General features: G+C 45.3%; 1 protein-coding gene across 1 annotated transcript in view; it reads right to left on the bottom strand.

The window, feature by feature from the left end:
- The window catches only part of usp34 (ubiquitin specific peptidase 34), a 163447-nt gene that overhangs the window by 47076 nt on the left and 98164 nt on the right, over nt 1–18207 (bottom strand). The window contains exons 46-58 of the mRNA XM_056279821.1: nt 16615–16709; nt 16168–16340; nt 15770–15920; nt 15273–15351; nt 15079–15132; nt 14541–14636; nt 13177–13241; nt 8803–8878; nt 8003–8050; nt 3852–3917; nt 3568–3648; nt 1522–1607; nt 548–716 (exon numbers count right to left, since the gene is read on the bottom strand). Coding sequence (XP_056135796.1) covers nt 548–716; nt 1522–1607; nt 3568–3648; nt 3852–3917; nt 8003–8050; nt 8803–8878; nt 13177–13241; nt 14541–14636; nt 15079–15132; nt 15273–15351; nt 15770–15920; nt 16168–16340; nt 16615–16709 — 1239 coding nt within the window. The remainder of the gene's footprint in view (nt 1–547; nt 717–1521; nt 1608–3567; nt 3649–3851; nt 3918–8002; nt 8051–8802; nt 8879–13176; nt 13242–14540; nt 14637–15078; nt 15133–15272; nt 15352–15769; nt 15921–16167; nt 16341–16614; nt 16710–18207) is intronic.

An 18207-nucleotide genomic window follows, 5' to 3' on the forward strand; every position in this document is an offset into this window, starting at 1 on the left:
GCACTCGCTAGCCTAGCAACATTAAGGCTACAAACAACCCATAATGCAACACTCCGTAAAATACCGTAGTTACTCTGGTATTCTCTCCATTCAAAAAAGAATATCTGTTGTTAAGAACAAACATGTCTAGTCCTGAAATATAAGACATGAACATGTCTAGTCCCGAAATATAAGACAACCCCCACTTTTTTAAACCTGTTCTAGAAAAAAAGCTTGACTTATATTAAGGACAATACGGTATCCTTTCTCTCCAGAGTGTAGAGAACTCTCATCATAGTTTTTCTACCATTCATTTGGTTTAGGCACTGTGCCTGTTTTATAAAGAAAACCCAAATTGACAGAAATCCGTCATAGCGATGGAGAACTTCAACCCCTGTGAGCAAGGTGACTGGGCATGCATGCTCTTTTTAATTAGCACCATCCAGCTTCAAATTGCGTGCCTGCCTTTAGCGAAACTGGTAAATATCTACTATTTACTCCCTACTGACTAACAACCTGTTCCTCAGAGAAACTTTCTGGAGCTGTAGTCCAGTAGCCTCCGACTCACCTCCTCCTCCCCCATCTTGGCGAACTCATAGAGGAAGGCAAAGTATTCAGTTAGGTGTTTGCTGTGGGGCTTGACACCGTGCTCCATGATGGACAGCAAGGTCTTGACGAAGCGTGTCACACAGGAGCGGCTTCCGATATCCTCCACCGGTCCGTCCATGTCATCGGAGCTGGTGGACACACACAAGCGCACATTGTTTTATATAGTATATACTAGGATACCTTACCCGGCGTTGCCCGGGGAAAACGTTCTCACCAAAACAACCAACACGATTGGATCTTTACGATATAAGCGATGATGAAATATAGGATAATTTATGATACGATACATATGATAAATGAATGTCGAATAAACGAATCTTATTAATTAATGTCATAATTTTCAATACATTCATCAAGCTTCTTTGCCAATGTGTGTATTAACTGCCGCAAATCCGCCGTCACAAATCAGCACAAAATAAACTCAATTTCGCAAATAAATCCATTTTTTTACTTGGTTTTTGAAATATTTTTCGAACTGTGCAATCCTTGGAAACATACATACAAACATACACTCTTGCTTTATATATATAAATATATTATATATATGGAGGTTTACAGGTGTTCACCACCTGTAAACCCAGTTAGACGAGGGTTATATTTAATTGTAGTAGTTGTGTCAGAAGTAGAGTTAATTTTTCCAAGGAAGTCCAATTATAAAACAATGAGTCACATGATTTAGGCATAGGAAGTGAATATTGACTGTCATCAAAGACATCACCCTACTTTGTACGATTTACCACTTTGTCACTGTACAGTCTTGTTCAGAGTTAGAGAAGAGCAGGAAAACCTATTTACCAACATATCCACGCCAACACAATTTCATTTCATTGATGGCGCTTTAGTTACATGTATTTTAAATTCCATTGCGTCTTTGGTCATTTCTGGTGTCAGAAGTAGGGCAGCAGAGTTGAAATGACGAAAAAGACAACATACCCATCCTCCATGCCAGGCTGTAGGTAAAGGTGGGCGTGCACTGGACGCAGCCTCTGGATGACATGAATACACAACCTCTGGAACATCTGTGCAGAACAACACGGAGACCTGAGGCAACTGTGTGTGTGTGCGCGTGCATGCATGTGTGTGCAAATGAACGAGTGAATCGGTTGGTGATTGTTTGAGAGCGTTTTGGATAAAAGGACTCCCCCCCCCCCTTTTCTCGCCAGTTGTACCCATCCAATTACCCCACTCTTCCGAGCCGTCCCGGTCGCTGCTCCACCCCCTCTGCCGATCTGGGGAGGGCTGCAGACTACCACATGCCTCCTCCGATACACGTGGAGTCGCCAGCTGCTTCTTTTCACCTGACAGTGAGGAGTTTCGCCAGAGGGACCGTAGCGCGTGGGAGGATCACGCTATTCCCCCCAGTTCCCCCTCCCTCCTGAACAGGCACCCTGACCGACCAGAGGAGGCGCTAGTGCGGCGACCAGGACACATACCCACATCCGGCTTCCCACCCGCAGACACGGCCAATTGTGTCTGTAGGGACGCCTGACCAAGCCAGAAGTAACATGGGGATTCGAACCGGCGATCCCCATGTTGGTAGGCAACTGAATAGCCCGCTATGCCACCCGGACGCCCATGCTTCAGGGGACAATTACATTAAATTTTCTCAAGCGCAATTCCTGAGGGGGACGCCAAAAGTAGTGCTGTACAACAGGGGCGAAATATTGGGGGGGGGGGGGGGAGGGGTATATCGTATTTTTGCCAGGATGGGGGGTTGTGTCCTCCCCCCGTCCCCCCCAGGATTTCCACCTATGATGTGAAAGGTTGTCTAAACTTAAATCTTTCTCTTTCATATAATGCAAGGAAAGGGAAAGGTTCTAAGCTTAGGCAACCCTTAACGCTAATGATCATACACTTATCCCGAATGAACCATGCTTCATTCTGATGAGTTAATAGTCGGGGGGGCAGCCAAATATGCTGGAGCCTATACCAGCGGTCAATGGGCGGCAGGCGGGGAGACACCCTGGACAGGCCCCCAGGCCATCACACACACACATTCACATCTAGGAACAATTTAGTGTGGCCGATTCGCCTGACCTACGTGTCTTTGGGCTGTGGGAGGAAACCGGAGCACCCGGAGGAAACCCACGCAGACACGGGGAGAACATGCAAACTCCAGACAGAGGACGACCCGGGACGACCCCCAAGGTTGGACTACCCCAGGGCTCGAAGCCAGGACCTTCTTGCTGTGAGGCGATCGCGCTAACCACTGCGCCACTCCAACTTGATAACTAGGGCCTGCAAAATATATCGTAACAGTTGGTTTTGCAAATTTCGCAATTTTGTAAAAAAGCACCAACTAGTGGTCGATTGGCACAAAATTTTGCTCAGACCTTATTGGGACATGGGAAACTACTGAGCTGAGTTTCATGTTAACAGGACTGATTATTGCCGAGATATGCAACACTTCCTGTTTTGAATGCAACCTAGAGGAGTGTTTTTTAATTATTGCATCAAATAGAAATGCCTATTTGGACAGAGATTGTTATATGAACATATATGCTGAGTTTATGTTTTTCAGGCTACACTTCTGTTTGCAGTCCAGTCCAGCTCAGCCCTCCACTCTCATGTGAAGCACAGTCCAGACCAGCTCAGTCCCCTCCCATTGCGCCCAGCATTATCCCAACAGCTCTTACCGATGATTGGTAAGTATTATTGTTTCAAATTAATTTTATTATGCAAAAAAAGAAGTGACCAAAGCACTCTTGAGGAAGAAAAAATTAAAAAGCCTTTATTAATGTGGTAATACACGACTCAAGTGAAAATTTAAAAAACACACCAATGTTTTAAAAATACAATGGGGGGGGGGGGGTTGGTCGGTTGGGGGGTTGCGTCACCAAAAATGTTGGTCAGCAGCTGCCACTGCCTTGAATTCTAATGAATAAACCCTTTAATGAGTTAAACCTTCACTGTGACAGGTCACTGGAGTGTGCATGCATATTCAAACACACATGAATTATTGAGCGGGACAGCACTTACCTGTCTGACAATCTGATTAGGGCACTTGATGAGAATCTGCATCGGCCACCAGTTGTCATCCGCCATGCGATCCAAAAACCACTGAAACAAAAGAGTTGAACCCACAGCCGTCAATGATTTTATGAGTACACCACTGACCATATAAAAAGCAACAAAAAAGAAAAATAACAAAACAACAACAGCTTTCAATTAAGTGATGTCAAAATGTTGGAATATTTCCCAGAGGAAAGAAATGAGGAAAAAAAAAGCAGGAAGTAAGGTGGTTTTGAGAGTGGTGGTCTGACCTCACAGGCGGCCTGGCTGTTGTTGAACTGTTTGGTCAGGAGCTCAATCCACTGCAGCATGGTGGGCTGGAAACACAATACAACTTTTACACAACCTTGATACACACACGAGATGGGCCTCAGCTGGGATGGGGAAGGGGAATAAGAAACCAAACAGGAAGAACAATAACATAAGGCTTTAAACAGTCTTGCTCCTACATACATTTGTGATTTTTTTTTGTTTGTTTTGATTTTGATATACTCTATTGATCCCCGTGGGGAAATTATGCTCTGCAATTGACCCACCCTAGCTGTGTAGCTAGGCGGTGGGCAGCTGCCGTGCAGCGCCCGCGGACCAACTCCAGTTCTTTCCATTGCCTTGCTCAGGGGCACAGACAGGAGTATTAACCCTAACATGCATGTCTTTTTTTATTCATTGATAGGATTTATTGAACCCAGCCACTGAGGATGCACAAGCCAGTGCATTCTTACTCCCAGTCCCAAGCCCGGATAAATGGGGAGGGTTGTGTCAGGAAGGGCATCCGGTGTAAAATCTTTGCCAAATCAAATTTGCGGATCCTAAGTCAGATTTCCATACCGGCTCAGTCGAGGCCCGGGTTACCAATGACCGCCACCGGTACTGTTGGCCAGCAGGATGCCGGTGGAAACTGCTACTGTTGGGCGAAGGAGAAGGGGAAGGCAAGTCCAGAGGCAGCGAGAAAGGGTAGGAGTGTGGAGGTGAGAGTCAGAACCTTGAATGTTGACACTATGACAGGTAAAGGGAGATAGCTGGCTGATCTGATGGAAAGAAGAAAGGTGGGTACACTGTGTGTGGAAGAGACCAGGTGGAAGGAGAGAAAGGCCAGGAGCATCAGCGGTGGGTTCAAACTCTTCTACCATGGTGCGAATGGGGCGTGAAATGGGGTAGGGGTAATTCTAAAGGAAAAGTATGTCAAGAGTGTGCTGGAGGTGAAGAGTGAGTCGGACAGAGTGATGAGTATGAAGCTGGAAATCGAAGGTGTATTGATGAATGTTATCAGCACATATGCCCCACAAGTTGGGAGTGAGAGGAAAGAGAAAGAAGAATTCTGGAGTGAGTTGGATGAAGTGGTGGAGATTGTACCCAAGGGAGAGAGAGTGGTGATTGGAGTGGACTTCAGTGGGCATGTTGGTCAAGGGAACAGAGGTATTGAAGAGATGATGGGCAGATATAGAGTCAAGGAGAGAAATATGGAAGGACAGATGGTGGTGGATTTTGCGAAAAGGATGGAAATGGCTGTAGTGAATACATATTTCAAGATGAGGGAGGAACACAGGGCGACATATAAGAGTGGAGGAAAGAGCACACAGGTGGACTATATCTTATGTAGGAGGTGCGATCTGAAAGGGATTGGAGACTGCAAGGTGGTGACAGGGGAGAACGTAGCTAGGCAGCATCAGATGGTGGTATGTAGGATGACTTTGAAGACGAAGAAGAGGAAGAGAGTGAAGGTAGAGCCAAGGATCAAGCTGAAGAAGTTGAAAAAGGAAGAATGTTGTGTGGAGTTCAGGCAGCAGTTAAGGCAGGCACTGGGTGGTAGTGAAGAGTTACCAGATGGCTGGGAAACCACTGCAGAAATAGTGAGGGGGACAGCTAGGAAGGTACTTGGTGTATCATCATGACAGAGGAAGGAAGACAAGGAGACTTGGTGGTGGAACAAGGAAGTACAGCAAAGTATACAGAGGAAGAGGTTGGCAAAGAAGAAGTGGGATAGGCAGAGAGATGAAGAAAGTAGACAGGAGTAAAAGGAGATGCAGTGTAAAGCGAAGAGAGATGGCAAAGGCAAAGGAAAGGGCATATGGTGAGTTGCATGAGAGGTTAGACACTAAGGAAGGAGAAATTGTATCGATTGGCTAGACAGAGTGACCAAGCTGGGAAGGATGTGCAGCAGGTAAGGGCGATAAAGGATAGAGATGGAAATGTGCTGACAAGTGAGGAGAGTGTGTTGGGAAGGCGAGATGGTGGAAGGAGTACTTTGAGGGGTTGATGAATGAAGAAAATGAGAGAGAGAGATGGTTGGATGATGTGGGGATAGTGAATCAGGAAGTGCAGTGGATTAGCAAGGAGGAAGTGAGGGCAGCTATGAAGAGGATGAAGAGTGGAAAGGCAGCTGGTCCAGATGATGTACCTGTGGAGGCATGGAGATGTTGAGGAGAGATGGCAGTGGAGTTTTTAACTAGATTGTTTAACACAATCTTAGAAAGTGAGAGGATGCCTGAGGAGTGGAGAAGTAAGCTGGTACCGATTTTCAAGAATAAGGGCGATGTGCAGAACAGTAGCAACTACAAAGGTATAAAGTTGATCAGCCACAGCATGAAGATATGGGAAAGAGCAATAGAAGCTAGGTTAAGAGGAGAGGTGACGATCAGCGAGCAGCAGTATGGTTTCATGTCACTAAAGAGCACCACAGATGTGATGTTTGCTTTGAGAATGTTGATTGAGAAGTATAGAGAAGGCCAGAAGGAGTTACATTGTGTCTTTGTGGATTTAGAGAAAGCATATGACAGGCTGTCAAGAGAGGAGGTGTGGTATTGTATGAGGAAGTCAGGAGTTGCAGAGAAGTATGTAGGAGTGGTGCAGGATATGTATGAGGGCAGTGTGACAATGGTGAGGTGTGCAGTTGGAATGACAGATGGGTTCAAGGTGGAGGTAGGATTGCATCAAGGATCAGCTCTGAGCCCTTTCTTGTTTTCAATGGTGATGGACAGTTTGACAGACGTGATCAGGCAGGAATCTCCGTGGACTAAGATGTTTGCGGATGACATTGTGATCTGTAGTGAGAGTAGGGAGCAGGTTGAGGAGAGCCTGGAGAGGTGGAGGTATGCACTGGAGAGAAGAGGAATGAAAGTCTGTAGGAGCAAGACGGAACACAAGCATGAATGAGAGGGAGGACAGTGGAATGGTGAGGATGCAAGGAGTGGAGGTGATGAAGGTGTATGAGTTTAAATACTTTGGGTCAACTGTACAAAGTAACAGGGAGTGCAGAAGAGAGGTGAAGAAGAGAGTGCAGGCAGGGTGGAGTGGGTGGAGAAGAGTGTCAGGAGTGATTTGTGACAGAAGGGTACCAGCAAGAGTGAAAGGGAAGGTTTACAAGATGGTTGTGAGACCAGCTATATTATATGGTTTGGAGACAGTGGCACTGATGAAAAGACAGGAGGCGGAGCTGGAGGTGGCAGAGTTGAAGATGGTAAGATTTTCATTGGGCATGACAAAGAAGGACAGGATTAGGAACGATGGACAGCTCAGGTTGGACAGTTTGGAGACAAAGCAAGAGAGACAAGATTGAGATGGTTTGGACGTGTGGAGGAGAGATGCTGGGTATATTGGGAGAAGGATGCTGAATATGGAGCTGCCAGGGGAGAGGAAAAGCGGAAGGCCAAAGAGGAGGTTTATGGATGTGGTGAGGGAGGACATGCAGGTGGCTGGTGTGACAGAGGAAGATGCAGAGAACAGGAAGAGATGGAAACGGATGATCCGCTGTGGCGACCCCTAATGGGAGCAGCCGAAAGTAGTAGTTGTAGTAGATTGACAAGATTTATTGACCTGGTATACGCCCTCTCAACCAGAGGAGGAGGCGCTAGTGCAGTGACCAGGACATATACCTACATCCGGCTTCCCACCTGCAGACACAGCCAATTGTGTCTGTAGGGACGCCCGACCAAGCCGGAGGTAACACGGGGATTCGAACCAGCGATCCCTGTGTTGGTAGGCAACGGAATAGACCGCCACACCACCTGGATGCCCCTCATTTATTGTCTTTACCTCCTTTTGGTCATGGCCTTTCATCTTATTCTCATTTTTGCTTTTTGTAAAGCACTTTGTAACATTGTTAATAAAAGTTATATAAATAAAGTTACTATTATTATTGTGAAAGTTGACTGCGGTTATGGTGTTTGGCAGCAGTCACTCAGCTTCTCACCTTCAGATTGTTGTCAGGCTTCACCAGGTTTTTACATCCTTTTTTTTTCCTACTAACCTCTTGAACTAAGCCCACTTTAATTTATCTGTCTCACCTGCTGACAGTCTGAAACTGCAATAGCTTTGTAAAGACAACCGGCATCAATAAAGACTGGTAATGTACATCTGTTAAACGTACAATCAACTGGATAGCCTGAAAGGGAAATCGATTTACCTTCTCCTTGGAGTGGATGAACGTCTCAAGGACAAAAGATGTGCTGAGCTGTGGAGGGAAGACGACAAAACAAAACGTTACAATTAATTAAAGGGCTCCTCGACTGAAATGCCCTTCATGAGAAGTTTAGGCTGACCGAGTCTGTCATCCGGCCATTTACCCCACTCTTCCGAGGTTTCTCGGCTGTTGCTCCACCCCCTCTGCCGATACGAGGAGGGCTGCAGACTACCGCATGCCTCCTCCGATACATGTGGAGTTGCCAGCCGCTTCTTTTCACCGGACAGTGAGGAGTTTCACCAGGAGGACGTAGTGTGTGGGAGGATCACGCTATTCTTCCCAGTTCCCCTTCCTGCCAAACAGGTGTCCCAACTGACCAGAGGAGGTGCTAGTGCAGCAACCCAGACACATACACATACCCACACCCGGCTTCCCACCCGTAGACGCGGCCGATTGCATCTGGAGGGACGCCCGACTAAACCGGAGGCAACGTGGGGATTCGAACCGGCCCCGTAATAGCCCACCACACCACCCTGATGCCCCAAAACTCACCTTTTTAACCTCTCTTATTCTCAGTGTTCAATCATCTATGTAGTTTTAACTTGCTGTTTTACTGCTTATGTTTTGGGCGATTTTTTATCCTCTTGTCCCCAGTTGTCAAGAGACTTTTGTTGATCTCTTTTCTTATCACTATTGTCCTCCTTGACATTTACTCTTACTCTGTAAAGCCTTTGTGGACTCTGGGACGGTGCAATCTCAGTGTTATTAACAAGCAGCAGAGCCTGAGCAGGGCTGTCTCTCACCTTGGCGGTCATCAGCGAGATGGCCTTGGGGTCTGGTAAGGTGCTTGGGATGCTGCTACAGAGCTGCCACATGAACCTGCAGAACGCACAGTGTGTTAAAGATGACCAGAAAAACACACTGCTGCACTTGTTTAAAACGTGGAGGTCTGCCGTCTCCGTCTACTAGAGGTTAACTGTTACACAGTGTAACCAGTCAGAATCAGGAACCCTTTATCTGTCATTTCATTTCATGTACTTCCATACTTGAAATGAAACATTGTTTCCCCCAGCCCACAGTAGTGCAACACAAAGACAAAAACGCATATCCAAAAACTATAAGAACTTAAAGAACACACATATCTAAACTAAAACATACTGTGTCCAAACTAAAAAATGTTTTTTTAAAAATCACTGTCCAAGGGAACAAACGGCACCCAGGACGACTGTCGGAACTGCCGGTCTGCACGGGCTAGCAGTTAGCTTAGCCTGCCCCGCTAGCGAAACGAAAACGAAACACATTTCGTTTCATTTGTACAGCTGCTGGGACTGAAATGACGATAAAAATACGCCGCTTGACGACAACAGGAACACAAAAATGTTCAACTCATGCACCATGGCCAGTTTCTGCAAGTCAAATCTCCTAAATAAATATCTAGCGTTCAGTATAAAGCCGTTTACTGGTCGCTAATACATTAGAACGTCATCTGGATATATAAGGGGGAAAATGTGCACAAAACGAAATCCATGATATTGCAACGCACAGCTTTTACACTGTGTTGTGTACGTTTCTTTTGAGTTTCTAGCCAGTGTAATACACTTTCAAAACTGTAGGGTCACTATTTTCATTTTGAATATTTGTAAAATTGCTGAGTGCTATGTGCACACTTCACAGAAAGAGATTCAGCAGTCTGTGTTTCATATGTACAGGCTTGGGGATTCACGGAATACAGTACGGGCGTTATGTAATCAGGATACAAAAAAAGACGTAATCAGATTACTGATACATTTTTTAAAATAGGGATTATTTTTCAGGATTACATTTTTTTTTTAAATAATATAAAACTCCCTGTGATGGCCTGGCGCCCTGTCCAGGGTGTCTCCCCGCCTGCCACCCAATGACTGCTGGGATAGGCTCCAGCATCCCCGCGACGCTGAGAGCAGGATAAGAAGTTTGGATAATGGATGGACGTGTGGATATAATATAAAATAAATGTTTTCCCCAAGGCGCTACACAACTGCCACTGTGGGCTAAGCTTCGCAAATTGTGGTCACTCACTCAATCATGGATGTCCTGAGAGGGACGTTTAGTAGGACGCGCACTTGTTAGTCTTTGATATATTAACTATATAAATTTCAAAATTCCTCAGAATAATGATAATAATCTAACTAAAATGGCAAGAGTCTCTGTCTCTCTGTCCTTCAATTTTCTCGCCAACTGTTCATCCAATCAGCTTCACACTTGGCAGTTGTGATATGGAATCGTCCTGTATTTCAGAAGGAAATGATGCATTCCTTACTGAACCGTTAAGGGGTGTGATTTGTTTATACTCTCACAACTGGAGAAGGCAGTAATATGCAGGCAGTACCTCCATATTTCTCCGTTTTCCGGTCACCCAAAAATTGGGGTAAGTAGTTTCTCCGGGATACCAGGGGCACATGGCCTTAGTCCTAAAATTGTACATTATTGAATCCATCCATCCATCCATTTATCCAAACCGCTTATCCTACTCAGAGTGTTAGGGATGCTGGAGCCTATCCCAGCAGTCATTGGGCGGCAGGTGGGAAGACACCCTGGACAGGCCGCCAGTCCATCACATTCACACCTAGGGGCAATGTTTTAGTATGGCCGATTCACCTGACCTACATGTCTTTGGACTGTAGGGGGAAACTGGAGCATCCGGAGGAAACCCACGCAGACACGGGGAGAACATGCAAACTCCACACAGAGGATCCCTCAAGGTTGGACTACCCCAGGACTTGAACCCAGGACCTTCTTCCTGAGAGGCGACCGCACTAACCACTGCGCAACCGTGCTGCCCACATTATTATATCAAATAATATAATTTTGTTAAGAAATAAGAGTACATTGTACATTTGCACAATAGTACATTGTTATTTTCACTTAATTTATTGTGTGTTGCTTTTGTTTGCCAATAAAGCTCTTAACTGAAATATTATGTAGCTACATGTCTTTTTTCATTTACCATTTATTTATTTGTTGTCATTTAGCATTCATAATGTCAACACCATTTATCATCAAAAAGGGTTTTATCATCAGTGCTTCGAAACTGAAGATGACTTTTCATTAGATGGACTAGACTAGGGTTCCCCAATTAGTTTTCCCCAAGGGCCAAATCATGTCCGAGTTCTTTTTCCCATTGCACCAGAAAAAGTTGTTTTATGTACCGACGTTGTTGTTGCTGCTATTACAATTATTATTATTATTATTATTATCACCATTATTATTATTATTATTAGTAGTAGTAGTAGTAATAATAATTTAGGCCTGGGATTCTTAAAGTAGAAGCACGGTGGTGCAGTGGTTAGTGCGGTCGCCTCACAGCAAGAAGGTCCAGGGTTCGAGCCCCAGGGTAGTCCAACCTTGGGGGTCGTCCTCTGTGTGAAGTTTGCATGTTCTCCCTGTGCCCCACGTGGGTTTCCTCCGGTTTCCTCCCACAGTCCAAAGACATGTAGGTCAGGACATGTAGGTGTGAATGTGTTGGCCCTGTGATGGCCTGGCGGCCTGTCCAGGGGTCTCCCCACCTGCCGCCCAATGACTGCTGGGATAGGCTCCGGCATCCCGCAACCTCGATTGGGCTAAGTGGCTTGGATAATGGATGGATATCTGTTTTCTAGAGACATATTACTCTGACAGGTCTACTTACTGTAGGCAATTGGTCTACTGTATATTTCCCTTTACACAAATCTTTCAAACCTGGCACATTCTGAACTGTGTGTGCATCAATAGAATCAGGGAAACTATTATTTCCATATATAAAAAAACAACCTTTTTAATTGAGGTGGGGGTCATGGGGCCTGGGTAGACGGTGATGGGAGCTGAGATGGGATAGGGTTAAGTGCCCCTAATTTTTCCGAGCTAAAGGTGGTAACCCTACTGACAGGCAGCCCAAAATTGTCTCCGCGGTACCTTCTTTTACTCTGGTTTGCATGTAGGGTGACCAGATGTCAACAAACTAAATGTGGGACAAATAGCGTTTTTGTGTAGGACAATGTGGGACACATACATAGACATAGCCTGAATTTCCATCCATCCATTAGCCAAACTGCTTATCCTGCTCTCAGGTTCACGGGGACACTGGAGCCTATCCCAGCAGTCATTGGGCGGCAGGTGGGGACACAACAATTTCTTTCATGATATTCTATTTGACCCCTGATTTGTTCATTAAAAAACACTGCGGATACTCTTCATTAATGTAGCAAGCCTAAAAGAGAGTGTGGGTGTGTGTGCCTTTAATCTATTTATTAAACTACAACAGCATTGTCGGTTTGCCTTTTTGCTACATGTTTTGTTGCTGAAAGGCCCTTTGTCCTTTCTAAGGTTACATTGTTTTGTTGTCTTACAAAATGCACTTAAATAAAAGTCAGGCTATTTGTATCTTTTTGCTTGTCTTTTTTTTTCTTCCGTATTTGGCACTGAGGTAATCCAAATGTAACTGAAAGTACCCAGATTGCATTACTTTAAATTACGATACTTAAGAGCAAGTTACTGAATACATTTTTCAACAGGTAAATGTAACAGAATACATTTATTTATTTTATTTTTTGGGATTTTCCCCGTTTTCTCCTGCAATTGTATCCGGCCAATTACCCCACTTTTCTGAGCCGTCCCGGTTGCTGCTCCACCCCCTCTGCCGATCCGGGGAGGGCTGCAGACTACCACATGTCTCCTCCGACACATGTGGAGTCGCCAGCTGCTTCGGACAGTGAGAAGTTTCGCCAGGGGGACGTAGCAAGTGGGAAGATCACGCTATTCCCCCCCAGTCCCCCCCCTGAATAGGTGCCCCGACCGACCAGAGGAGACGCTAGTGCAGCGACCAGGACACATACCCACACCCGGCTTCCCACCCACAGACATGGCCAATTGTGTCTGTAGGGACGCCCGACCAAGCCGAAGGTGACATGGGGATTCAAACCGGCGATCCCCGTGTTGGTAGGCAACGGAATAGACCGCCACGCCACCCGGACGCCCTTAACAGAATACATTTATAAAGTAACCCTGCCAACCCTGCATATGTGCTTGATGTGAGCAACCCACTGATTCTAACTCCCTGTATGTGGAACCCATTATTACTTTAGTATTAACGGATCCTGATTCTAGTAATGTATGACAAACGTTTCATGTGTTTGGAATAGCCACAATAATTTGTTACCTACCCGAAATAGGTGTGCTCAAAAATGTTCTTGTCCTGAAGGAACTGCATGTTGTCATGCCAAATCCACTGAAAGAGAGGATGACAAATCAGATTACAGAGTATTCATCAGTAGATAATGAGTGAGGATGAAACTCAAACTAGCAATGTATGTTGATAGGTTTGATATGGTGTAATTAGGGATGAATGATTATAATGGGTGGACACACTGGCATTGTATGACAGACGAACAATGGTAATGGAAAAATCACAGCATCAACTCCCTGGCGCCAAAGTGTCCCTCAGCAAGACACTTACCCCCATCTACTCACTGAGAGTCCATTGGTTTGCACAAGAGAATTAAACTGGATGAATATGCCACGTTCGTCACCCTACTGGCCCTCTTCCTCTGTATCCCTGTTATTTTGCATTGACGTTCAAGTCTTATGCTCTAAAATCAGTTACTGTAGAATTGTTCGGTATGGGCCCTGTTAAGAGGCCCTGCACCAAATTCAAAGCTACTAAGAAATGTTGTAGATACTGCATTATTGTGATGCGCAATCTTCATGGCCCACTCAATCAAACCAATCAAAATGTGGTAGACAATGAGGTCATTCCGGCACAGTGCTTATGGATGTATTGCCGGCAGCCAAACCAACATGTACCCTGGCTCTGCCAAATAACAGAATTGGAGTCGCCAGCCACTTCTTTTCACCTGACAGTGAGGAGTTTCGCTATTCACCCTCCCCTCTGAACAGGCGCTCCGACCAACCAGAGGAGGCGCTAGTGCAGTGACCAGGACACATACCCACATCCGGCTTCCCACCCGCAGACACGGCTAATTGTGTCTGTAGGGCCACCGGGCTGAGCCGGGGCTAACACTGCGATTCGAACCGGCGGTCCCCGTGTCGGCAGGCAACAGAATAGACCGCCACACCGACCAGATGCCGCTTGACCCATTATTGAAACAAACAATGAACTCAGTGGGTGTGGGACACAGTCTGGTCATATCTCAAAAGTACTCATTTTCGAGAGGTTGTAATTGGTTCCCTTTGCACAATCTAATATAAAAGATGATTAAAGATAAGTTGTCTGTCAAGGCTTTAGCCATTGGCAGCAACAAGTAACTCCATACTGCACATTGTCAAGTCAATTTTATTTGTATAGCCCAATTAAAAGGTAATTCAACACGATGTAAAAACGTACAAGTTTTAAAAGGGGGCGGAAACTAAAATAGGAGTTTCATTATACTTTGAATAACACTATGTGAGTGTTTGTGTGTAGAGGGTGACAAAAATTCATTAAAAAAAGTGGAAGGAGGCTGGAGTTGTGTGTGTGCATGTGTGTGTGTGTGTGTTAGGTAGTAGTTTATGTTGGGGTCTGGGGTACCTCGAGAAGATCAGGAGAGACGTCAAAACTGAAGTCCTTCCCATTCTCCTCCTCCAACTCCATTCTCTTGTAGAACAGCATGTAGGCACTGTGAGTCTGAAAGAGTAATTTTCCATCAGTCACTTTTCCCATGTAAGGTGTGTCTTCATTTTAGAAATTTAACATATCAGCAACAGCTGGACAACACCGCCTCACCTTAACAACACCGTTGTTATTTAAAACTCTCAACTCAGGTCAATATCTCATTATACCCCCGTGTAGATATTTGTGTACAAATTACTACAATGTACTATTTTTATCGAGTGCAATGCTAATCCACTATATCCAGATTTGTCCTATTTGTAAGTTTATGATTTTTGCACAAATGGAATCATCTCATTTCTTTTAACCTTCTTCCCAACTTAAAAGTTCTTCGGCACACAGATCATCTAAGATAAATATCTTACACATGGTAAGTATGGTTTCAGTTTATGTTTCTTTTTTTTTAAATCACAACAGACAGATAAACAGCGGAGGTCAGGAAACGACCTCCGTTTACCTTCTCAAAGGAGAAGTCCATGAACTTGTCCGTGACGGAGTCGTACGTTTTTGTCTGCAAGACAAATGCACTTTGTGAGACTCGACAGAAACATCTGCACCAGTGTGGGGTACCTACAGCTGACGACAACAACAGCAACAGAAGCAACAACAGAATAGTCTGTTCTGATGGAGAAACCTTTGTTTCCTTCTTACCGTCATTTCTCCACCGAAGCATTCGGAGGCCAGCTGGGCCGAATCAAATGGCTTCACCTCTGCGTCGTTGAACAGGTACCTGGAAGGGACAAAAGATGTTTTTCTGGGGTGTTTTCAGTTTCAAAATTTGTATTATGGAAAGAATACCAAGTATGGACAACAAAAAAAAGGTTCCACATGCTTCATGGTTACGTAAGAGGCTGAAGCACAGTCTACAAGCATTCTTTTAGGGCTATTTTGAGCCTCATCTGAGGGATATTTGAGAGAGATGGTTAAATAACTCTTGGCGATCTTCACCATGGTGTTCCTTAATCCAGTGTACAGAAAAAGACTTAAAAAGGAGTTTGAATATAAAAATTATATCACCAAAATGATCACTTAGGGGGATTAGGCTTGTTATGGTGTTGTTACACCCGTGTTTCTACCAGGGAACTGTAAGAAAAACTGGGGAACCACTGACAACAGTGCTGTCAAATCAAGTCCACTGGACTCCTCACCACTTGTTGTTCTTGTAGGCGTGTGGGTTGACGATGTCCCTGATGAAGCTGTAGTAATGGCCGCCATCGGCTGTGCCGGTGTGCACCGTCACGCCAATGAGGTCGTACTCGTAGCTCTCTGTGACCTTTGACTCACTCTCCTCCCGGAAACCTACGCAACAACAGGCAGATCTGTTTAGATGCCCTGCCCTTCCTGGATGTTCTCCACTTTAAATCCCCAACTCACAACCCCACACTGCATCAAAAAACGAATTATGGTTGGGGAAATAAAGTCTGTGTTTATATTTTTGTGTCTTTGGACCTATGTGCATGCATGTAGTTGGATCCGTGTGTGTCTGTGAATGTGTATAAAAGTGTATGTGTGTACGTGTATGTAGTCTGTCTATGACCAGCCATACCCTCCTTGCGCTCTCCCTTGCCCATGAGGAAGTCCTCTGTATAGGGCGTCATGTCCAGACGCAGGGGGAAGGAGAAGTGGGTGTTGACTTTCTCCTTCATCATGGTCACCATGTTGAAGGTGTAGCGCATAGTGTTAAAGCTCAGGATCCGAGGCAGCTTCTTGAAACATGCCCTGATGAACAGGAAGCGAGAAAAGAACATGATTAAGACTGACAAATCAGTCTTGTCTCCAGTGTTCACAGACATTTTTAACATTTCCCTGGAGGACTGCAGGGTGCCAGCCTGCCTCAAAGCCTCCACCATTATCCCTGTCCCTAAAAAAGCCATGGATCACAGGCCTAAATGACTACAGACCTGTTGCTCTGACCTCTGTAGGGATGAAGACTTTTGAATGCCTTGTGCTGTCCCACCTCAAGTCCATTGAACTGAAAGGAAAGTCTTCTCACCTTTTCTCAGCGCGGACCTTCTTCCCACACTGGGAGCAGGTGTACATGTTGTCCCCCTCCAGGGTGTCTTTGATGGTCACCTCATCCAGAGATTCCTGGCAGGTAAAAATCACATTAGGATTTCTTTGTCAACATCAACAATCAAGAAGAACTTTATTGTCATTGTGCCAAGCACAACAAGATTGCAGGTGTGCCAACTTCAATATGGTGCATACATAAAAAATAAATGTACAATATCAGCAATAAAAAGTACAGTCTAAACAATATAAGTGCAAAATATAAGCAATATAAGGTATAAAATACAATACAGTTACTGACAAAATACAACTTATGAGGTGCAAAAACATCATCAGCAAAAATGCAGTAAAGGTGCGGTTGACAGATATTAAGTGGCTTAAAGTCACATGTGAGTAAATATATGCAAATGCTGCACGTGCCCAACGGTGGTAGCACATCACTCTCACACTGAGGAGATGTCTGAGTTCATCAGTGCCACAGCTTTTCGAAAGAAGCTGTTTTTCAGTCTCTTTGCGCGTGTGCGGATTGTTCTGAAGCGCCTACCTAATGGGAGGGGCTGAAACAGATGGTGTCCAGGGTGTAAACTTTCTTTTATGAAGTTCTTAGCCCTCCTCACACAGCGAGTGCTGTGAAGATGTTCTAGTGAAGGAAGCTCAATGTCAACAATGTGCTGTGCTGTTTCCACAGCACACTGGAGGGCTTTTTTGTCAGCTTTGGTGCAGCTGCTGTACCAGGCTGTCACGCATTTGTTAGGATGCTCTCGATGGAGCATCTATAAAAGTTGACAAGCCGTTTTGGGGGGAGGTTGGCTCTCCTTAGCCTCCTCAGAAAATAAAGGCGTTGTTGTGCCTTACTCGCCACTGCTGAGGTGTTGTCAGTCCAGGAGGTCCTCTGTGACGGTGACTCCCAGGAACCTGAAGTTGGGGACTCTCTCCACAGCCTCTGTGTTGATGTGGACAGGACTGTGTGTGATCTTCTTGGAGGCCCTAAAGTCCATGATAATTTCCTTGGTCTTTTTGGTGTTTAAGATCAGGTTGTTGTTAGCACACCACATTATCAGGTTCTGAATCTCCTCGCTGTATGCCGCTTTGTCGTTGTCTGATATGAGCCCGATGACTGTCGTATCATCTGCAAACTTTACAATAGTGTTTGTGTTGTGGATGAGTTGGCAGTCATGTGTGAACAGTGCATAAAGGAAGGGGCTCAGCACACAACCCTGGGGGACGCCAGTGCTCAGGATGAGGGTGGAGGATGTGTACTTGCCCAGTGTTACAGTCTGGGGGCAGTTGATGAGGAAGTCCAGTATCCAACTGCATATGGAAGGAGTTAGTCCTAGTTTGTGGAGTTTGTCGACCAGTTTGTTTGGTATGATGGTGTTAAATGCTGAGCTATAATCAACAAAGAACATCCTGAAGTAGGTGTTGGGTCTTTCCAGGTGAGAGAGGGCTGTATTTAGAGCCACACAGATGGTGCCCTCAGTTGATCTGTTTGCTCTTTAGGCAAACTGGTGTTGGTCTTGGTCAGCTGGGGACAGTGTGCTTGATGTGGGCGAGTACCAGTCGTTCAAAGCATTTT

This window comes from Lampris incognitus, chromosome 5 (assembly GCF_029633865.1).
Source record: "Lampris incognitus isolate fLamInc1 chromosome 5, fLamInc1.hap2, whole genome shotgun sequence".
In the NCBI taxonomy this organism is placed as follows: domain Eukaryota; kingdom Metazoa; phylum Chordata; class Actinopteri; order Lampriformes; family Lampridae; genus Lampris; species Lampris incognitus.